At 36.7% G+C, this 24,562-nt stretch overlaps 1 protein-coding gene across 2 annotated transcripts in view; it reads right to left on the bottom strand.

Moving 5' to 3' along the window:
- The window catches only part of akap6 (A kinase (PRKA) anchor protein 6), a 107,071-nt gene extending 87,383 nt beyond the window's left edge, over window positions 1–19,688 (bottom strand). The window contains exons 1-2 of one of the 2 annotated variants that reach the window (XM_046855064.1): window positions 19,557–19,688; window positions 9,030–9,395 (exon numbers count right to left, since the gene is read on the bottom strand). In XM_046855064.1, coding sequence (XP_046711020.1) covers window positions 9,030–9,353 — 324 coding nt within the window. In that variant the 5' untranslated portion in view covers window positions 9,354–9,395; window positions 19,557–19,688. Of the gene's footprint in view, window positions 1–9,029; window positions 9,396–19,251; window positions 19,326–19,556 lie in introns of those variants that run through there. The other variant, XM_046855065.1, reaches the window with a different exon arrangement.
- Window positions 19,689–24,562: the final 4,874 nt, after the last annotated feature.

The raw sequence follows: 24,562 nt of genomic DNA, 5'->3' as shown, positions 1-24,562 counted from the left end.
CTTTTGTTCATCCAAATTTCAGTCAAAATGTCACATTTTGACTTACCTGTACACAGAACATTCTTCCAGTCCTTCACTGTTCAATTCTTGTGTGTTTTGCCTTTTATCTCATTTGTTGCATATAAACAAAAGGAACAGTAATGTGTCTCAAAAAACATAAAATGACCAAAAACCAAACTTTTGATTACCGGCACAGGCACTGACTGTGGTAAACTAAAAATATTTATTCATTCTTCGTCAGAAATCTGTGGGTCCAAAGACTGTCCCAGGAACAAATTTCAAAATGCTGTCAGTCATTTAGAGAGGGAAGTCCACCTACCTACATCTGGAGATGGGAGGAAACCAGAAAATCCAAAGGAAACCCAGACACATAAAATAATATACAGTTACATATACATTGGCCTTAATTTAAATTCTATTGACCTGAATGCATGGTCTAATTTGGGTCTAAATTAAACATTGACACTAATATATCCATGGAATGTACCATACTAAAACTAAAACAGGTTCTCAGTGGCCATTTCGGGGCAGCTCCGAAGGAGCTTAAATTCAGTATCTTGTATAAAAGATGAAACATATAAGTCACACCCTAATGATTAATACTGCAACCACCAACCACACAGACTAAAATGGCTTGTATATTTTGATTGCCTTAAAAAAAATGAAAACCCCTTCTAAACAATATTGCATTGCATTTTCTCTCTTAACACCTTATTTTCTCATGTCAGTGCCTTTTCTTGTTGGCTGTGATAACATGCCAGGATTATCTGAATTCTCCAGAGTGCTGGGATTACATCACTAGAAATAAATATCCACAAGCAGCTGCAAGCCGTCTCTAACTGAGACCTGATCCTGTCTATACTCTGTAAGACATATTGCATGCATATGAGTTCAAATGTGTATCTAATATAACTAGAGTCATGGCTGCTTTAAGTTTGCCCACACCCAGTGTGTGCACATTATTCAGTGGGTAGGGCTAAGAAGAGAATGTAGACACACCACAGCTGTGACGCAAGGTCTTCATACCCACCTCTCCCTCCCCACATTCTACACACAGCTACTGGAGGATGATGGCACCACAGCATACGGTGACAGCTATGCATTCTGCACATAGTCTTTATTTATAACACCTTTTTAACAAGCTTTTTGAGAGAATGAGATGCTTGCTTTGTTTTTTTAAATATGGCACCATCTAGTGGTGAACAAATATCAGAACGCATGCTCATCAGAATGCAACCACATAAATCAATATCCCATTTTAAAATGAGAACAAGACTATTTAAAGCTTTAATGTATAAAATAAAAATGGATCTAAATATACTTACAGTTTCTCTCAGTTGCTTTGTTCAAAAATGTATCTCTGTTTTTCTTTTCAAAAATGAAATTCTCAAAACTACTTGTTCAACCTCCACATCAATAAGTCACTTGTGGACATCATAAAAGCATTTCTTGCTGCTTTGATCAAATTGTGAACGCTTTTGTACATTCATTTAATAGATTGTGTACAGTTGTCTGCTGTTTCCTACATTATCAGTTGTTTGTGTCATGTTGATTAAAATATATTATACTGGTTTCACCTTAATAGCCTTAACCCCAAAACATCTGAGCATCAGTTTATTGTATAAGTAATTGAATGCAAAATGATTAAACCAGCTGTCATCATCTGTGAAGTTTAATTTCCTATTTAAGCTTTTTGGTAAATGTATCTTGAATTAATTAATTGTGCAGATGAATTTTGAATTTCACTAATGAAGGTGAGATCAACCAATAATCAACTAGTTTTCTTAAATAGGTCAAAGATGAATCTTGTGAACCTTCAATCGGTGAGCGCTTACAGACAGAGCAAAACACAGAATTACAATTTCTGAAAATGGATGAACAACCAAGAAATAAACGAACACTAGTACAGTACAGTAAAAATGTGAATGCTGTCTGGTCTTTTGCATTTAATATAAATCAAATATTCAATCAATGAATAAATTTGTGCTGTTGAAATTCATAGATGCTATACAGAAGGAAATCAGCCATGTGCATTTTCAATCATTGTAATCCAAATTATAGTTTATATCAGTAAATACTGAAACTGTGCATTGTCTTACTGACAACATGCATAACATTTTGATTATCTTGTTTGTGAACTATGACAAAAGCACTTGTTATTCTGATGGTAATGAAATGTTCATTGACACAATACTTTTGAGAGATAAACTAAGGATTTTGAAAAAAACATCCGGCTTTTGGAAGAAATCCAGGTAGCAGTGTAGCTAGACAGCACCAGATTGTGGTCTGTAAGATGCTTTGGAGGTGAAGAAGTTGTGGAGGAAAGTGAGAACTGAAAAAAGAATATGATGGTGGAAACTGAAGGAGAAAGACTGTAGTGTGAGATTCAGGGAAGAGGTCAGATAGGGGGTAATGTAAGTGGTGGTGAAGAGGTGCTGGATGATTGGGCAACTACTGCAGAAGTGATAAGGGAGACAGCTAGAAAAGTACTTGGTGTGACATCTGGAAATAGAAAGGAAGACAAGGAGACATGGTGGTGGATGAGAAAAGTAGGCAGGAGTACAAGGAGATGCAGCAGCAGGTAAAGAGGGATGTAGCTAAAGCCAAGTAAAAGGCATATGAGGAGCTGTATGAGAAGTTGAACACTAAGGAAGGAGAAAAGGATTTATACCGATTGGCCAGGCAGAGGGACCGAGCTGGGAAGGATGTGCTGCAAGTTAGAGCAATAAAGGATGGAGATGGAAATGTGTTGATTAATGAGGAGAGTGTGTTGAGAAGATGGAGGGAGTATTTTGAGAAGCTGATGAATGAGGAAAATAAGAAAGAGAAAAGGGTGGATGATGTGGAGATGGTGAAGCAGGAAGTGGATAGGATTAGTAAGGAGGAAGTGAGAGAAGAGATTAAGAGGATGGAGAGTGGAAAGTCAGTTGGACCAGATGACATAACGGTAGAAGCATGGAGATGTTTAGGAGAGATGGCAACAGAGTTTTTAACCAGATTGTTCAACAAGAATTTGGAAGGTGAGAGAATGCCTGAGGAATGGAGAAGGAGTGTGCTGGTACTGATCTTTAAGCATAAGGGAGATGTGCAGACCTGCAGTAACTACAGAGGAATAAAGTTAATCAGTCACACCATGAAGTTATGGGAAAGAGTAATGGATGCCAGGCTGAGAGAAGAGGTGACCATCTGTGAGCAACAGTATGGTTTCATGGTTTCACTACAGATGCATTATTTTCTTTGAGAATGTTACTGGAGAAATATAGAGAAGGTCAGAAGGAGCTGGATTGTGTGTTTGTGGATTTAGAGAAAGCGTACGACAGGGTGCCAAGAGAGGAGTTGTGGTATTGTATGAGAAAGTCAGGTGTGGTGGAGAAGTGAGGGTGGTGCAGGATACGTATGAGGACAGTGTGACATTAGGAACGACAGACTGGTTCAAAGTGGAGGTGAGACTGCATGAAGGATCAGCTCTGAGCCCTTTCCTGTTTGCAATGGTGATGGACAGTTTGACGGACGAAGTCAGACAGGAGTCTCTATGGACTATGATGTTTGCGAATGATATTGTGATTTGTGGTGAGAGTAGGGAGCAGATTGAGAAGAACCTGGAGAGGTGGAGGTACGTGCTGGAGAGAAGGTGAATGTAAGCAAAAGTGCAAAGTAATGGAGTGTGTGTTAGAGAAGTAAAGAAAAGAGTGCAGGCAGGGTGGAGTGGGTGGAGAAGAGTGGCAGGGGTGATTTGTGATAGTAGGGTATCTGTAAGAGTGAACGGGAACGTTTATAGGACTGTGGTGAGACCTGAGATGTTGTATGGATTAGAGACAGTGGCATTGACTAAAAGACAGGAGGTGGAGCTGGAGGTAGCAGAGCTGAAGATGTTGAGGTTTTTTTTGGCCTGTGATGAGGATGGACAGAATTTAAAACAAGTTTATGAGGGATAGTGCATGTATGACGTTTTGGAGACAAGGTGAGGGAGGCGAGATTGAGATGGTTTGGATATGTGCGGAGGAGGGACACGGGCTATATCGGTAGAAGAATGCTGAGGATGAAGCCGCTAGGAAGGAGGAAAAGAGAAAGGCCAAGGAGGAGGTTTGTGGATGTGGTGAAGGAAGACATGCAGGTAGTTGGTTTGAAAAAGGCAGATGTAGAGGACAGAGTAGTATGGAGACGGATGATCCAATGTGGCGACGGGAGCAGCCGAGATCATTTACATATATTAGTTTGGTCCAGGATTAGTGCTGATCAAGTGAGAAAGCAACTTACACAACGCATTTAACAGAAGGGATAGTGATTACCAAAACATTACTGCCAGTATACGTAATCTATTCTAATAGCTGAAGGCCCTCTATTATACTTTAATCATCAGTTTCATTTAAAATGAGCGTGTAGCTTTGCTACTTTAATCTAAAGCTTCCTGAACAACCTTCCTGATCATCAATCCTGAGTATAGTTACTATTTATGTGAGTTTCATTTTTCATTGATGTCGTTGTGGGTTAACTGATTTCCTTCCATATCTCAAAACATGCCAGTCACAAAATTGGGTAAGACCTACAGACATTTTTCTAACATAAGCAACTGAATGTAAGAATTGAAATCTTACAATTTACAGAATTTAGTATAAGGCAACACATAGTCAGCTAGGAGTGAAGCTGGCAACTTCAAACTGTCCGCTTTAGTTTGCTTTAGTCTGTTCTCCTGAATTCTATAATTATATTATCGTTAGCTTTTTTTCTTTTTCTTTTTTTTTAATGTAAGTGAAATATCAAATGCACCAATAATTTTCACCACTAGATGGAAGTATTCACTTATCTGAAGGTGACTATGACACAACAAGTGTTAAATTGCTCTCCTGAAAGGCCACAAACACTGCAGAGATTGTTGTTTACTCTGTAGGACAAGTGAATCCGCTCACAAAAAAACCCAAAAAAAACAACCACTCATTATTAGATTTCGTTTTATTAGAACACTGCAAAAATACACTTGGTCACTAATCATGTCTGTACTTTCTAGCATAAAGATGATCAGTCAGTGATCATGGTTAGCATTATTAACCCATATTTATGTAGCTTCGTGTTGTTTTTATAAAACCAGAAAACTGAGAAGACAAAGAATATTAAGAATGGGATTGAGGATTGCCTGAAACACAGTGGGGAAAATACATTTAGAGGACTGATAAGGTACAGATGAAATTGTTAATTACATGGACTACATAATGTGCTTTATTTATTTTTATCCTCACTCATATTCCTTGTTTTGTATTCACCAACCACTGAAATAAAATCTGACAGAAAAATGGAAATAACTGAGGCATGGTAACAGAGAAGCCTTAGTCAGTTCCATTCAGCAGTGTTTGCACAACGTAACCCTCAATAAAACATTGTCTGCTGAGAGAATAGACAAAGAGAGCAATCATTCCCAATGCAGAGTCTTGAGAGAGGTTGAGCTAAACATTCACTCGAATTCGAACTTAAGTCATTGTGCTGAATGTAGATAAAACGATTAATGTTGAAATAGAAGATTTTACGACAGCACTCCATCTTGGTCATTTTTGCTTGCTTTTGGTTAGGAAATAATAATAATAATAAGAGGAGGAAGAAGAAGAAGAAGAAGAAGAAGAAGAAGAAGAAGAAGAAGAAGAAGAAGAAGAAGAATTATATATTGCTTCTCATTGGCTTCTGTTTAAAAGGAGAAAAAATGCTTAATGTGAACAAAACCTAATGTTCTATGTTACATAGGCATGTGTGCCTTTCTTTACTGAAACCACAAACTTCATTTCCCATTATCCCCAGTCTAGAATTTCATTACATTTAAATTGAGCCCTCACAACTATCCTATCCCACTCTACAATCTTTAAAATTCTAATAATGCACACCTTTAAATACACATTTTGCAGAGTCTGTTTTATATAAGTATATAATATATTAGTTATATTAGTAAGCCATACATACTTTGTTTTTTGCTCTGGCTTGAGTCAGTCTCTGCCAAATTCAGTCTTGGCGATCACCTGACCCATGTCTTGTTTACTGGTTTTGATTACTACCTTGCCCTTTGGATATTTTCTAGCTCTGTTTTGCGCAACAATCTGAACCCTTAGTTTGCCTGAGGTTCATGATGTACCATTTTTTATGAGTCTAAAAAACAACTGTCATTATATTCACATATTTGAATCCATCAAGATCATGCTAGCCAACATATTTATTTAAAACAATGTTCTGCAAACAACAGTGAAGTATATTTCTTCAGACACAGACCAAGAATACATGTCCCTTCCCTGTTGAAAACCCTTCACATATTATTTATTAGTAGTCACAGATAGGCTATAAAAAGCTGTGGCATGTGGGGCTTCAGTGTGTTTGCTTTCAACATTAAAGGGACAAGAGGAACACATGTCAGTGGCTAAAATCCCAAAGACAAGAGGGTAGTGCTGTTATAAAAGTGGCCTGCAACAGATGTTCCATCATTCCTGCATGAACAAACAATGAACAAGCTGAGAAAATCTTTGCCTAAAGCAGCACTATTCAACAAAACAGCCAGAATACTTTCCTTCCTCTTGAAGATGCAGAACTGCAAAATATACAAAGCCTGCAACCTTTCTATTAATAGGAAACCCCCATATTGCAATTATACTGTACATGCTCATTAAAAAGGGGCATTGAGTAGAACGGATGCTCTAGCAATTACCAGGGGAATAAAAATACAACGAATTTAAACCTACGTCCCAGCTTATTAGCTAATATCATGACAGCTTAGCTAATTTAGTTACCCAGATGGGTTTCTTTAGCTTCAGTAGAAGGTAGCTAGCTAGATTACAAGCACAATTAGCTTGTTTATATATATATATATATATATATATATATATATATATATATATATATATATATATATATATATATATATAATTTAATGCTGTTGCTTACTGAATGCTTTGTTATACTTGTTATATTTTTACATCTGAGGCTGGCTATGTTTCATTACACTGTACACCTGTGAATATGCATGATATAACATTGAACTAATGTGAAACCTCTTAGCTGATTTATGGTAGTTAGCAATGTAGAGGTTTGTTACCAGAGTTAGATAACCTAGCTGGCCATTTTACAATGATTGCTCATCACATACTCCATGTATTTCCAGTATGTTTGTCATAAGGAGCTAACAAATATGTATTAAATAATAATAAGTATTAAAACTGTTTTTTTTGTTTCTATATTTGTACATTGAAAATACAGATGGCTAAATCTCCTGCTGTAACCATCAATAACCCCACAATATAATCATGGGGTACTCCACCCTCCAATGGCAATATTCAATTAGCTAATAAAGACATATTTAGAACCGAAGCTAAAGCTAGGTTAGTTTGGGCAGAAATTAAATTAAAATAACACTCCACCAAATGAACATGATCACACAGAATACACTGAGGTGGACAATGAGAGCATTGTGCTTTTTTATTGTTTAGTGTTATTGTTAGCTTCCCCGCAATTCTAAGTTTGGATTTCCAAAGATGCAAGAACAAACAACTGGGCATCCTCTGCTGCTTTTACAGGTAGGCATTACTGACTGTAGTATACCTCAGAAAAACCTGCTTGGAACGACTTCAGTGTAGTCAGTCATTGTATTTGATGTTTATTATTTTATATTGATCTTAAATGGTCATGAAGTTGGTTTTAAAGAGGCAGATGTAGAGGACAGAATAGTTTAGAGATGGATGATATATATATATATATATATTTATATAATATAAGTTATATAATATAAAATATAAGTTTTATTTCTATAGTACTGTCCCTGATCACTCGTTTTTATCCGCCAATGTTACAGTTTTTCCTCAGTTGCTTTGGAGCATTTCTTGAATCATTCTGAATATTTGCAATTCTCAAAACAATTTGTACAAACAGCACAACACATTGGATTTCTTGCAAAAGCCTGTAATTTTCTCAAAATCCTTAGTTCATCTGTCAAAAGTAAGTATTGTGTCAATGAACATATCATTACCATCAGAATAACAATATTTTTGTCATTGTTCACAAACAAGATCGTCAAAATGTTTAGTCATGTTGTCAGTAAGACAATGCACAGTTTCAGTATTTACTGATAAACTACGCTTTGGATTACAATGAATGAAAATGCACAAGGCTGAATTTTTTCTGTATGGCATCTATGAGTTTTAACAGCGCAAATGTATTCATTTATTGCATATTTGAATTATATTGAATGCAAAAGACCAGACAGCATTCACATTTTTACTGTACTGTACTAGTGTTCGTTTATTTCTTGGTTGTTCATCCATTTTCAGAAATTGTAATTCTTTGTTTCACTCTGTCTGTAAGCGCTCACCAATTGAAGGTTCACAAGATTCACCTTTGACCTATTTTAGAGAACTAGTTGATAGTTGATTGATCTGATGCCATTCACTCACCTTTATTAGTAAAATTGTAAAAAATAAATTGAAAATCAAGATTCATCTGCACAATTCATCAATTCAAGATACATTTACAAATAAAATTGAATAGAAATTTAAGCTTGACGGATTATGGCAATTGGTTTAACCATTTTGCATTCAATGACTTATGCAAGGAACTGATGCCCAGATGTTTTGGGGGTTTAGACTATTTAGGTGAAAGTAATATAATACATTTTGATCAGAATGATATAAACAAAAGATAGTGTATGATACAGCAGACACAATCAAATTAAATTAATGTACCAAAGCATTCGCAATTTGATCAAAGCACCGAAAAATGATTTTTATGATGTGGAGGTTGAACAAGTGTTTTTGAAAATTGTATTTTTGATCTGAGAAATGCTGCAAAGCAACTGAGAAAACTGTAATAGATATACCAGTTAACAGAAAAATTGACCAAACTAAACAAGATATTTGTGGCATCTAAATGCTATGGAAGCTGCACTTGTATATGTGACAAATGGAATAGTGTTTAATTACGCACTTTAGCACATCTTAATTTTCATCTGCATGTAGAGTACATCAGGCCCATAGTGTGTAGTTGTTTTATTTTACTACAGTCTCTCTTACCTTTAGCTGTAACAGGTGAGCATCCACATGCCTGTTGAGGCTGTCCTGCTGCACCGACTGCGTAAGATCTTTCACTCTATCTGCTGTAGCTCTCAGCCAAGTCTCAATCTCTGGCAGGTGAAGCACCACTTTCCAGTCAGCTCCTGTGTGTAGGGGAGGGGGTTTCTGAGACCTCAGGCGGAGTCCTGGGCTCGGAAACTCATTATCTCCACTTTCATTAGGCTCACATGAACCATGTTTAGAGCTGGACTCCAAGGTGGGAGTGATGGAGGTGATCATAGGTGAGGCAGCTTCACTGGCCACCGGCGACACTGCGATGCTCATGGTGAGAAATATGTTAGATCCGTACAGTGGTTGTGGGGAGAACTGTGGGGAGAATAAATAAGGAGAGGGAACAGGGGACAGAAAGAAAAAGAAGAGAGAAAATGTGACTATGAAACACATTAATTTATTTTTAAGGTTTGAAAGCAGATTAGGCAGGAAAATGCACTGTCAATTCATTTCATGCTCTGCTGACATACAAATTGACTGAGACCTACCCAATAACATGCCCAAGAGCTTTTTATTCTCTAGTATTTTTTCTTATGATGCAAAAAAAAAAGGTTTTGCAATTTTTTCATTACACTTATCCTCTCCCAATACCAGACAAGACTTAAATCAGTAGTGTAGTGTAAAGTAGTGTTATGGGGTTTTATTAGTCAACTGCTATGAACAAACGATCATAGACATTCATATTAGCTCTCTGCATGAGCGCTGGGCTCACTGACACTTCTCTCTGCACTTCATCAGCATCGATTCGCATTCCGTAAGTCTATACTAACTGTTAGGTTAGACTACTGATTCCCAACCCCCCAACAGGGGTGGAACATTTTTTTTGAGGGGTCGCCAAGTGCACTCTTGATTTGTTTGGGTTTTTTTGGGGGTTTTGTAATAATTTTTTTCTTTCATTTATAAAAGCTCGATAAATAATTAAATAGCACGATAAATAATTGTTGTGTACAAAAAGTTAATGTTGTGTTTTAACTGGTGTATTTTTTTGTTTTTAGAATACAAAAGAAAAATACAATAATAGATTAATTCTCTGATTAAATTATATTCATGTTAATAGATTTTAATTTGATCCTGTTGTTTGTTTATCAGTTAAATAGCAGAGCCTGGAATGAAAAGTCTGTCCTTGTGAACTCTTGCATGTTGTTACAGGTTTTTGTGTAATGGATAGATTTGTTTAATATTTAAATCAAATGTTAAAATAGGGGTCTCTAGAAAAAAGGTTGGGAACCACTGGGTTAGACTATACTGTCTGCTAGCTTTCTTAAAAAAATTTTTTTTTGCTAAATTGTTTCTCCTGGTACTTTATATTTTCCTAATAAACCTCCCAAAGAGACACCAGAAATTCGGAAAAACTGCAAAAAAAAAAAAGCTAAATGGTTCTGAGAAAATTATTTAATTTAGAAAACCATATAAATTATAATTCGTTTTTGACCCACTTATCAGATTAAAAATTTTTTGTTGTTATTTTTGCTTTAGTAAACCTGCATACAAAAGCCCTGACCAGTAAGATGTAAAAAAAAACGCTGTTGGTCACCACAATAAAATGTCCAGAGATTGTTGACTTACTACAGAACAATCCAAAAATAAATATGGATTAATACGAATGTATGAGTGTATAATTTTTATTTTGCACATGGCATGTAAGGATTTAAGTTCGACGTTGCTTTATTGGACATGGAAGTGTCTAATTATAGGTAGATCTCTTAAATGTGTACATGATAAATGTATATAAATGACATAATGGTAGCATTCACTCCTATTAAATGAAGAGCGTTAAGCACAAAAAAGGCACAAATGAAGATAAGTCAGAGTGATGCAGATATCACTGCAGATCTAGCTGTGCTGCAGGAAGTCAATATTCAGAGTCATGTGATCAGTAGGCTTAAACAATATGCAGCCTCATCACTTTGTTCTGCACCAGTAGAAATTCACCAGTTACCCAAATCATTCGGGCAATATGACATCTTGACATTTTCACATTGTCTGCAGCGTACTCCACTTTGCTACGGAATAATGCATATTATAGGCGTAAAATTGCTTCAGCCTCAAACTTAAAATATAAAACTTGTGCGAGAATTTATATAAATGAATTCCATTTAAATTTATATTTGATGTAAACTATATCTATGTCGGTATTAATTGCAATACATGTGCAATAAACTTTCTTTCGGCTTCTCCCATTAGGGGTCGCCACAGCGGATCATTCGCATGTTTGATTTGGCACATGTTTTTACGCTGGATGAACCTTTCCTAACGCAACCCAACCCATTTATCTGGGCTTGAGACCGGCACTAAGGCTTGTGCAACTCTAATGGCTGGGGTTGGTTCCCTGACCGGGGATCGAACCCGGGCCCATGTGCAATAAGGATTAATATTGCATACACACTCCCCAAAGAAACCTATACCTTTCTCTGTAACTGTATTTGAAAGTATAATAGGTGCTTAGTTACATGCAGAACTGTGGAAATATCACTGCCACAGTGAAGACAACCTCGCTCTGCTGCCACACATCCTCCCAGCTTTAGCAAATCAAATATAGAAAAGCTGCCTAAAGAGCTTAACTCATTCATTCCCAAAGAGTGAATTCAGCATTTCATTTCTGCCTTCCGCCTCTTAAAGTCCCAATGAGACAGTGACAGCCAGAGAGTGGCACTCATCTTACCAATATGTGTGAGAGAGAAATATAAAGAGACTGAAGGACAGAAAGAACAGCCCAGCCTTTCAAACTCTTATGAGCAGCAAGCGAGAAATCAGAGAGATGAAAAATCTGTGCACATAATTACATAATAAAATCTGTGCACATAAATACTCACAGCCTAAATGTACACTATATGGACAAGTTTGTTGACACCCGATCATAAGATTTGTCTGTGATTTTTGAACTTCCCATTCCACATTTAGCCCCCATTTGCTGTTATAATAATTTCCACTCTACTGGGAAGATGTTCCACGAGATTTTGCAGTGTGGTTGTGGAGATTTGTGCTCATTCCACCATAAGTGTTAGCAAAGTCACGTACTGATGTAGGGTGAGGAGGCCTGGGGTGCAGTCAGCATTTCAATTAATTCCAAAGGTGTTCAATAGGGTTGAGGTCAGAGCTCTTTAGCAGGCCACTCAAGATCTTCCACAATGACCCATGTAAACCATATCTTCATGAAGTTCACTTTGTTCGCAGGGGTGTTATGATGAAACAGGTCTGGGTCCTTAGTTCCAGTGAAGGGAAAATTTCATGCTACCACTTCCTAGGAAATGCTGTGCTATTGTCTGCCTCCTACTTTGTGGTAACTGTTTAAGGAAGAACCACATATGGATGGAAAAATCAGGTGTCCCAGTACTTTTACCTATTTAGTGTATTTTTAATACACCAAATTATCCCACTGGCCTAAATTTTCTCACAGTAAACAGTACATAATTAAGCACAGAGGAAAAGAAGGGGAGCCTTAGAGCTTTTACTTTGACAACTGTACGATCTGTCAGATGATTCTCACTTTCTCTGTGTGTCAGACTGAGGCAAAGGCAGAATGAGATCACTGAGTGAAAAACAACCTTAATGACACTGAGCGTTTATCGTAAGTGCCTCGGCTGAGTCACAATCTGAGCAATCGAATGTCACGTTACATCTAACAGCAGAAACCCCCAAATTCTATACAGAGCTTAATAAAAAAGCCACTGAACGCAAACTGCATGAAGTAATTTTTGTTGTCTAGGAAAGCCACACCAGCAGTGAGATAAATCTATTTTATATTCCAATAAACAACAAACCAAAATCAATGCAGATCTCAGTCCTAGAAAGCAGTAGCATCAGATCTTAGACAACCAGTGAAAAAAAATCTTTACATTTCTTACAAGATATGAACAGCCAACTAGCATTGCAGACTTTGAACAAGCTCATATATTCTAAATACCCTTCCATGTAGAGATCATTTAACCACAGTGCTAGGCAGAATCCAAAAGATTGCTAATAAAGTAGATTAGTCCACTCATTGCCTTTTATTGCTACTATCTGCTCATGTCACCTCAACACATTCAAGTGCATAAATGTATAATAAGGATACAATGCATTATAGTTTCAGTCATATCGACAAGTATTTACAGCAAGCTGTGGACGTTTAGATGTTAAAACCAAACTTATTAAGGATTATTAATACAGGTTGCATGAAATCACAGTAGGGGAGCTGTAAGCAATTAATGTTTGACCATGCAAACCCCTCAACACAAGCACAGTGCAATAATTTGTTTTGCATAACCATTATAAAACCACTCAGCCACTTTATCATTTCTCTCTTTTACAATGTAGCTTTTACTTTTCTGGGTTAAATAAGATTAATTTGTGTTATTCTGTCTTGCTTTGTCAGTATGGTATATGCAATAACAATGCTTTTCCATACAAAGCTTTTAAACACAAGGTGTCACTGAGCTCTATATGACACGCTGTCACACCTAAAGCAGACTGTGTAAGCCCGACTAATGGCTGATTACTAAATAATACATTTCAGCTAAAACAATCTACAATTATGTTTATGATTTAGGTATAAGCTACTTCTCAGCATGAGAAAAAACATTCTAACATATGTGAATTCACTCTCTCTGCAATATTTAATTCATTTATTATATTAAATCATTTATCTGGTCACTTACTTATACTGTATCCTCCTGTAACATCCCCCAGATATGTGGACACTAGTGTATTTACTGTATACATAAGCACAAAAACATGTTAGCCCATATACTTTTCAATTTGCATACATATAAGATCATTTTCATGTTTTTTAAGTTTCATAAATGTTTATAAGCATGACAAAAATCACAAAACTAGTTTACTTTAGGCCTATCTTATCTGTTTCTGAAAGGGTTTATGCAGTTACACATAGCCTCTGCATACTCCTGGACAGAGCTGCTAAAACTGCACAAAATGCTACACACATAAGCGTGACAGTAATAACCAGCTAAAGAAGTAATAATAGGCATCTAATAACACCAGTGCAGAAAAAGAACAACAGAACTCAGCATTCAGTTATTGTTAAATATAAATATCATCTCCAGAAGCAGGATAACTACTTCATATCAAGGAACCAAAATAAAAAATATAATCATCACCTATAACTAGACAATTATTACACAATGATACACTATGATATATAAAATTTGCAGTGTTATATTAATAATGAAGTACTGGGAAAAGCTGAAATTTGCAACCAACGATGCAGGTGATTTTTCCTGCAGTAAAACTGCTCTATATCCGGTCACACCCACTGTTTCTGCTCTCTTTACAGACCTATCATATTGCATTCTGGGTTTGATAACTTAGATAACCCACAAAAGCCTGAATCGATACAGCTGGATGGTTAGATGGTAAGAGTGTGGATGTGTTAGGAGGAGCCTCCCAACACCACCATTCTTCTAACTATGTTTAAAACCTATTTCCTGAGAGGCAGTGAGTCACCAATACTGGCATCATCTGAGTTATAGTGACGATACACCGGGTCCATTACCAGAAGAGTGGTTTGAACAGTGAGTTCAGTGAGTGTGTGTGTGTGTGTGTGTGTGTGTGTGTGTGTGTGTGTGTTTGTGTTAAACCTGCTGTAATCTCTGTATATTTTAAGCGATAGTGAATATAATAAGCATGCAAGAATAACTAGTCTAGCTTCAGCCAGAGAGCATGGAGGACCTGAGACAATTGTCTGCAGAGGAACAAAGTCAGGATTATTCTCTGTGGGACTCAAGGCCACGTGCCCTGAATTATTCATTGTTTTGCAAAGCTGACATGTTACAGAAACTTGCCTTCCTAAACACTGCACATGTCCATTCCAAAGAGCAGCACAACCCCTTCTGTAGTTGAAATATGCCATTATTTAACAGTGAAAAAAAGTCAACCCTTTTTCTTTGAAAATAATACAATCTTAATACTTTTATATATTAACAATCACAGATTTAAAAAAAAAAAATTGTTCTTGTTCACATTTGTTCACTATGCAAATTCATTAGTCATTATTAAAATATCACACTTTACAAGGTGATCCCAGTAATATCCTGCATGAATTCACCTACAAAAACTAAAGACTATGTTCTTTTCACATCATCATAGCATTAACCAGCATGATTCTGGCTTATGCAGAAAATCAAGACACATTTTACTTGCATTACACTTGAGATAATAAGGGCATTTTTTCTGTCTGATTCTATGTTTTGTGTATATTTTGCCATTGCCACTCTACTGTGACCACTTTCTATTCTCAGCTATTATTACCCAAATAGTTGGGTGATACTTTTGTTTAACTAGATGTCTTTCGAAATAGTACTTGCGTATGGTCACATTCACCTTTTCATATGATTGGTATTGTTATAGATTTTATCACCCAAATAGTAGGATGATACTATTGTTTAGCCAGATGTCTTTCTAATGATTCTCTTTCATCATAATCATGTATGATTTTGCTCAGAGATTGTCCTCGATGTCCTGTTGCTGCTCCCATGCTATAATTGATTAAATGTCAGTTAAGCTTTATTTTCCACATAATACTTTGTAGCTGCCTCTATGATAATATGTCAAGTCATTTGGGGAATGAGCTTGTTCTAACATATTTCTCAGACTATAATCTGGGTCAAAGCAGTCTGTAATTTCTTACAACTACGACTATATATGTAATGAGCTTTATATCATAACATGACATCCTCTTATTTGTGGCTTTTGGACGGGCACTACAGAAGACACAATTTCCCTTTCATTCCAGAACTTTGGTCGCAGTGGTACTACATTATCTACAGATTAGCATTAGTCTAAGGAATCTTATTTTGTGCTAGAATTGTTTACTGTCTGCACCAGAAAATCATACAGTGTAAAGCTGACTTTACCCACCCATTCCCCATGTCTATACCTCAAACTGCAGAGCCTAAATATTGCTTATTAACTTTTACCAGTACATGAACCATTACATGGATGTAACCATCACCTCTGGCTTGTTCATCAGAGATTTAAATCTGCTTTTAAAAGTCCTGTAAAGTTGTTTTGTGACTATTTCTTAAAGACCTATAACAATATAGTGGAACTGAATATAATTTTGGCAGTTTTAGGTCAGCTTAGTTTTGACATACATAATATCTGACTTTCTGGAAACTACTGTATATTGCACAGTACAATTTATAGGCTTGTGGCATATAACACAACTTCCTGTCTATATTAAGTGACCTTCTGCTATTTTATTTATCTGAAATCACTGAGCTTGTAACAGTCTTTTATATCACCCCTATCACATAATTCTTCACAATGGAGTCATTTCTGTTATCTTTTATAAACGCTTAAATAAGGTCACTGAAACATAAAGATTAACATATATAAATGAAACAAACTTTCTTTTAAACATGTCTCAGTAATATATCATCATTCTTTAAGGACTGTCTCCTGAACCTTTGATCTAATATTGGGATATCAAATCTCAAACGTTTGAGTCTATTCCTTAGATTTCTTTTCTACTGTGTCTTAAAAAAATATGCATTTGTAGAAACAAGAAACAGCAGATTTTTAATAAGCTGCTATTGGGGCTATTGAGTGCAATACATCAATGCATCTTCCATACTGCGAAAGTCAACATTTGGCAGCACCACTATTTATAAAGACTAGATTTCTAAGAATAGCAACAAAAACAAGATTATATAAGTTAGGCAAAAAATATATCAATTAAGGCAGAACCTCAGTCTGTAATTTGCTACCATAAGTCACATCATATTTAACAAATTCAGTGTAACTGAACTTCTGAACTGAACTGAACTGCTATGTATGTATGTATGTATGTATGTAAACATACATACATAGAAGTTCAAATGTGCCAAACATTTTATTTACTACAGACATGATATCGGAACACATTAGCTAGACATTAGCTAGATTTTAATAAAGCAAACCTACACATTTATTGCATTTGGCAGACACCCATATCCAAAACAAACTTACAATTACAATTTAGGATTGGGGTCTTCCAGTCCAAAGTCCAACACCTTAACCATTAACCTACAACTTCCAGTACTAAACTGTTAAGTCTACAAGGCAGTAACTTGGGTAAAACCTTCCTTAACTCCATTCTAAAGTTACATTTTCATCATGCACACTGAGATGATATTTGAACAGAAAATGTAATTTTTTCTTCCAACTCTGATTCAAATCACGGGAACACTGCATCCGCCATGATGGCAGAATGATTTTGGTGTGTCTGACCATTCATATAAAGTGCAGAATATATGATTAACTACATATGTTTTGAACTACAGAAAATGTAAAAGAGAAAATGTAAGTAGCTGAAATTTGACTTTTGACTGTACTGCTGTAAAACCTGTTGGGTAAGATTTCTGATCTTTTTGCCTTTCTTAATGGATTTTAAAATTGTAGCAGCCATCCATTTACAATTACACTTATCCTACATGGGGTCGCAAGAAAGCCTGGAAACTAGGCCAGAAAAGTGGAACCATCCCTGAACAGACAGTTTTGCATGTGCAAATGTAATGAACTGGGTGGGGAAATCCAAGTACCTGGAGTATCCATTAATTAAAGCATGGAGAGAACATGCAATCTCCATACACAAAGGGAGGGACACAAACCCCCAAAGTGTATTTTACATCAAAGATCTGAGGCCTGGCAACCTCATTAAATAAAACCTAAACAGCAGCTTATTTAATGAACAATTCCATTTCAAATCACGTCAGCAAAAAAAGTTAGACATACTGCATGTTAAGTCATAAAGACCGGAGGTCTGTCTAATGAAGAGGAAAAGGGGGTTTATACGGTTAGTCAGCAAACACACAGGCCCTTGTGACAGGTGTACAGTTACTGACAGGGTTGATCATGACACTTAAACATTCAAACCTCTGAACAAATCTATACAAGATATCTAACCTACAAAAATGAATTCTCTGCTGTTGTTAAAAAAAAGATTTTTTTTTAAATTGCATTGTATCACAAAGACATTCCTTTTCTGGTTCTAAGATCAATATGTTCACCTTTGAACTTAATTAACACAATGGCTGGAGGGAGCTTTTTAATCAGCAAGTTATGAACTCCATGAAGAGAGATGTGACAACTCAACAAAAACAATAACCTGAGCACAAGCGACAAAAAGAGAAGAAGGACAGGAAGGAGTTAAACATTTTTGCTAATACTACATAGTGATGTTGCATTTACTGGTCCCTAATATGTTAATACAGATCATTCTCATGCTTGCCTATTTTTCTCAAAAGGGGTTTCTCCAAAAAAAAAAAAAAGAAAATGGGTTTAATAATGCTGTAAGCTCAAGGCTAAAAGTGGCTATCTGCCCACTGCCCCACCCTACTATGCATTTTGCTAAAGGCTACTTGTTCTCAATATGCTTGAGTGATAGTTCAGAGCATTGCTGCACTCTTCCCTTGAAATATGAAACGACTGTCAGAACACGTTCATCACAAAAGCGTTTGACTCATCTAACATTGCGATTTATAAAACCAGCATCCAACATTTACTGTTGCCTCTGAGATCCTGTACATGAAGGTGGCCTATGTTCAGAGGCACATATCTTGCATCAGAACATGCTGAAAGCCCACTTTAAAAGCTTGGAGGATACAACAAAGACAGGCAGCTGTAGGAAAGGTGTAAGCTCTAGTAACAGCAGGGGACAACTTTAATGGAACAGAGCTTCATATCCCTTCTGATCTCACCCCTCCTTTTTCTCCTGAAGCACAGAGATTCATCACCATAATAAAACAAGTGTCTCGCACAACAGGGAGGGGCCGGACAACAGGGAATTCTACCTATACACACAAATTGACACAATCCACAGCCCAGAGCATAGGACAGACATGTTTAAAACACTGCAAACACTAACAAACACACATGTACAGAGCCTTTATACAGAGATGCCTTAAGCCACACCTCACAATACACACAACACTTTCCTTATAGCTGGAACTTAGTGGCAGGTGATGGCAGGGCCGAAACAAAAACAGTCCTCAACAGTAATGCTCTAAAGGAGCACACTCACTATTAACCCTTTATTCTCCACTCAGCCGGCAAAGAGCATCAGCAGAAATGCTCCTAAATTACTGTACATACACACATATATAAACACAGCCAATGTGGGCAATGCAAACACGCTGATTTCTATAAAGGAAAACTCCACACAGCTTCAGATCCTGCTGTCCTGCATGCATACCTTTCCTACAGGCCGAATAGCTGGAGCATCAAAACAACCGCTAGCACACACATTTCCCGAACGCCTGGATCAGTGCTGTCGATGTGTGCGTGTGTGTGTGTGTGTGTGTGTGTGTGCGCGTGTATGCGGCAGCATTTCCCCTCTCTGCGGCCTCTTTGACAACGCAGGACGCATCTCGCCGACTTGACTGAATCACCAGTCACCGCTATCCGCGGCATATAACCTTGGCAGCAGAAACACATAGTTGGGCCTGAACCAAAAGCACCATTCACAGCATTGAGGAAGGAGAGAAGTGTGGCACTCACCTGATCCCTTTACTTCATCTCGTGCTCAGGGCGTGAGTGAGGATGCGATGTGGGGGAGGTGTGTGTGTGTGCTGAGACACTGCGGCCTCGAGCAGCGCGAAGCAGCGGATGCTGATGATGCAGCGCCTTCAGACGAGCAGCCCTGTTGCCTGGGAAACTGGGGTGTGATGGAGCAGTCATGCTGCGCTCTGATTGGCTGGAAAGGTGTGGCGCTCGAGGTGGGCGGGCTACAAGAAACAAAAACCAGTGGCCGTGGATTACCTACCGTGTATATATATGTATATATATGTGTATATTTATATATATATATATATATATATATATATATATATATATATATATACAGTCGCATGATTGTCATGAGTCAACCATGTAAATGTAAATTATTATTTTTCATAATACTCTAATCAACATGGGCATGGAGAATACGGATGCTTTATGCAAAAGTATGTTTATCATTAGTGAAACCAGACTCAACATAGGGCATGAATACAGAATATTCTTGTGTTTTAAGTAATTATGGTGTTTTGAATCCTGTAAATCATCATAACACCAAATAGAATCTCTGTTATGTTTCTACACGGACAGCTTTAATTGCGGATGTGTGCACCATGGAGGATTTTGGTGCTTGATTTGACACTTGCCGCATCAGTAAGACAAATGTTTAGTGGTTCAAAATTATTTTCAGGTGGAGCTAAAGACGTTGTGAATAAATGTGTGTTGCATTGACAGAAAAAATAAAAAAATAAAAAAATAAAAAAAATATATATATATATATATATATATATATATATATATATATATATATATATATATAAAATATACATATGAACAAAATGGAACATGAAAAGCAAGAAATAATCAAAAAGAATAACAAAAAGAATAGATATAAAGAAAATAAAAAAGAATACTTTAATTTTATATAAAATATATTTTGTATTTAAACAAGTGTTTAATCTCCTACCAACCAGCAGGACTACCACAGACCCAAATGAGTCCTGTACCTTTAGAAAGTTCACGTAATATCACTCGTTATTTATATAGAAGACACCATCAAAGAATTAACCTCTTCCATTTAAACCTCTCCACCATCATGGGCAAGACCAAAGAGCTGCCAAAGGTTGTCAGGGACAAGATTGTAGACCTGCACAAGGCTGAAATGGGCTACAAACCATCAGGAAGGTGCTTGGTGAGAAAGAGACCACTGATAATTCGAAAATGGTAGAAATACAAGATAAGTCAAGTCAAGTTTATTTCTATAGGGCTTTTCAAAACAGACATTGTTTCAAAGGAGCTTCACAGAATTTAACAGTTAAGGTGAACAATGTGTTTTTATCCCTGATGAGGAGCCATGGCAACTGTGGCAAGGAAGAACTCCCTTAGATGTTATGAGGAAGAAACCATGAGAGGAACCAGACTCAAAAGGAACCCATCCTCATTTGGGTGATATCAATCTTTAAACAATACAGAACACTGGAGAGTGAGAACTAACATGAGCACTGGAATGTAAGATTATGAGTAATGTCCTTTCCTTTCTTATAAAGTCTTTTGAGATTATGGAACCAGGAGCTACTGAGCAACTCATAAAATAGCTCAACATTCGCGATCATCACAGATTCAACACCAGCTTCTCCATGCCAGAGCCTTTAAACACTCAAAGAAGTCCAATGTCAAAACTCCTCATGAAGTAGAATCCAAATGGCACTGGTACATCTCTAGATGGTTCGGGATGTTTGCGGGGTCAGCATCTACTTCTTTAAAGGTCCACAATCTTTATAAGGTGGGACGTGACTGGAGCTGGCACAACCTCAGGAGGCCTCGGGATGGGTAAAGAAAGAGAAGCAGTGGAGAGGAATTAGCGTAGCTGCTGTTCCTACTATTAAAAAGCACAAGTTGATATTGTGCATGTGATCAGATGTAATCGAGCACAAGGTTATGATATGTGTTGTGTGTTATGTGTAGGCCTTGCTAAAAAGATTTGTAAATGTCAATTGAAAATGTTTTTAATCTGCACTTAAACTGGGAGATTGTGTCTGAGCCCCGAAGACTGTCAGAAAGACTATTCCAAAGTTTAGGAGCTAAATGTGAGAATGCTCTACCACCTTTAGTGGACTTTGCTATTCTAGGAACTTATAGAAGTCCAGAGTTTTGAGATCGCAGGGAGGGTGATGGATTGTAGCGTGTTAGAAGGGGGGAAAAAAGGTCAGTTGCCCTCGCTCTGGAGCTCCATGCAAAAACTCATCGCATGGATTATAGATGATTTTAAGAAAGGCTGAGGGATCAGCCCAAAAATACACTGCATGAACTTGTCAATGATCTCATGATAGCTGGGTCTCTCTGCTCAAGAATGCACTTGAACAGGCCCATCTGAAATTTGCCAAAGATGTAATGTGATCAGATGAGATCAAAATTAAGCTTTTTGGCATCAGCTCGACTTGACGTGTTTGGAGGCAGCGAAATGCTGAATATTACCCCAAGAACACCATCCCCACTGTCAGACATTTGGAAACAATCTGCTTTGGGGCTGTTTCTCTGCTAAGGGTACAGGAAGACTTCACCACATAAATGGGGCAATGCACTGTAGAATCTTGGATGAAAATCTTCTGGCCTCAGCCAGAACACTAAAGATGGGTTATGGATGGGTCTTCCTTCATGATAATGACCACAAACATACGGCCAAGGCAACAATCTGATGGTCCTGTAGCCCATTTCAGCCTTGTGCAGGTCTAAAATCTTGTCACTGAGATCCTTTAACAGGACATGGTGGTGGGGAGGATTGAAAAGAAGAGTTTGATTCTGTGACGGGTGTCTTTTATACACCAGTAGCAGGCAACAATGAAGCTTGTGGAAGGTCTGTGGTTTATTCTCTGAGATATTTGGAACAAACCTACCTGCCAAGTTCAGAAACTGTGTGCAAGTGTACCTAAAATAATTGATGCTGTTTTGCAGGTAAATGGTAGTCACAAAAATTAGATGATTAGATTTTTTTTTTTTTTGTTCCATATTGTTAATTGACCAAAATAATTTATTAACACTTTTATTTTTGAATGCATTCTTACTTTACAGCATTTTTTTCACAACTGCATAAAACCTTTGCACAATACTTAACCAATCCTAAACCAGTCCAACTGCCCACAATTTTATTTTTATTTTTTTTACATTGGAACATGGAAAGAACACACAAAACTAGCCAAGGATTAAAATCAGAGACTTTGAAGGACTGCACAAGTGCAGCTCCTCAGATATAACTTTGAAATGACAATCACACAATGTAAAACAATCACGAACAAAATCACACTGTTACAATCGAGCAAAGGAAAAATGCAGCATAGTAATACACTGTTTGCATTTCCCTAAAAATTCCACTGGATGGCAATAATGTTGAAAAATCGAGAAAGGAGGCGTGGCTTGGATTTAAGGAACAAACGGTGTGCTCAGTCAGACAATGACAAAAAGTTTACAGATGTTATTCAGTTAAAGATTTAATTCAGCAGATCTCTGGTTGGTAGAATCAAGTAGTATTTATATGGAAATTATAAAATAAAAATAGTAGAAGTAAATTAAAGGTTCTTTCCTAAACACCTTCAACTCAGCATTTTTCTCTTAAATTGTATTTAAATTGTGTATTTATGCCATTAACAAGTAGCTTACTATTTATAAAAGGGCAACATGTGTGTAAAAGTGACAAGAAATGTATTCACTGGTCTAAATAAAAAATAAAAAGACAAATTGAATATATTAAGAATCCAAGAATATACTTTAAAAAGGACAGTCTAATGTTTATAGACATGATGTTCTTTATTTCACTTTGTTTGTGTGGTTTGCTTTTGGAATATTATATTTTAATACGGCCCTCAAACAAATCCAGTCAAGCCATAATTTTATATATAATACTATTTGAATATAAATACATGGATGTTGTAATTTATCAATCTCACCAACTGTTCAAATTCTTTATAAATATAGTACTCTTTTGGAAACATTCTGCTCTACCTTACAAATGGGTGTATGCTAGGAATGTAGTTGCATTGGTATGTTCTCAACAAAGAAAGAATCCGTAAAGAGCTATAATTGTGGCATTGAGCTAAAATCACCTTGCCTCTTTTAAGAAGTTGACAAAGGATTAGCCTGTTGCAACAGGCTTTTTACTTTCTTTAAAAGCCTGTTACCAACCGATAACTGTTGTACCACCCACAGGTTGGGGAAAAAAAACATAGACAAGGTTCTTGTCGTAGGTAACAACATCAGAGCAACTTAAAGCCATTACATAGTGATGCTTCTTGAGAAATTCTAAAAAATATAAGACAATTTTGTTTGTTTTTGAACGTAGTATGAATTACAGCACTGTATCTACAATAGGAATTTTCCAAACAACATTTTAGTCTGTTCTTTTTACTAATAACTTTTATCAATCATTTCAGTATATTGCTAAAAGGGACAATGTAAGACCTGAGAAAATATACTCTTGCAGATAAATTATCTATACCAAGTGGAAGTGATCTCAGGCTAAAACAAATGGCACCAATTAACTTATAAAAATTATGCTAATAATTTGACAATTGTTGCTATTTCTGCCTTGGAGTAGATAGGCAACAGTGTGAATGATTCCCTTAAATGAAAACCCCTTAAAGTATATCATCTAAAATACAGCAGCCTGAAATTCCGAGAGACTGAGTGAATTTGCTATATTAGGCATAATAAACATGAATTACACTGAAAATGACACAGAAAATGCTATCATGGACATCATTGTCATCAAGGTCAAAATTAACTCTAATGGATGCTGGAATATTTACGATATTATAAATATGAAGAATTCAATGAAATGGGTTTTCTGACCAGAAAGCTGACAGTGAAAGTGGTGATTCTGGACACGGTCTTGTAAGGAGCAGGTGAGCATCAAGCATGTGATTCGTTTAATGGGAATAAACAAAATTAGAAAGGCACATTCAAAGACATATTGATTAGATACTTAATCTTATGCACCTACACTTAGAAGATTTTAA

This window comes from Silurus meridionalis, chromosome 8 (genome assembly GCF_014805685.1).
Source record: "Silurus meridionalis isolate SWU-2019-XX chromosome 8, ASM1480568v1, whole genome shotgun sequence".
NCBI classification, from domain to species: Eukaryota; Metazoa; Chordata; class Actinopteri; order Siluriformes; family Siluridae; genus Silurus; species Silurus meridionalis.
This window is presented reverse-complemented; position numbering and strand designations above follow the sequence as displayed.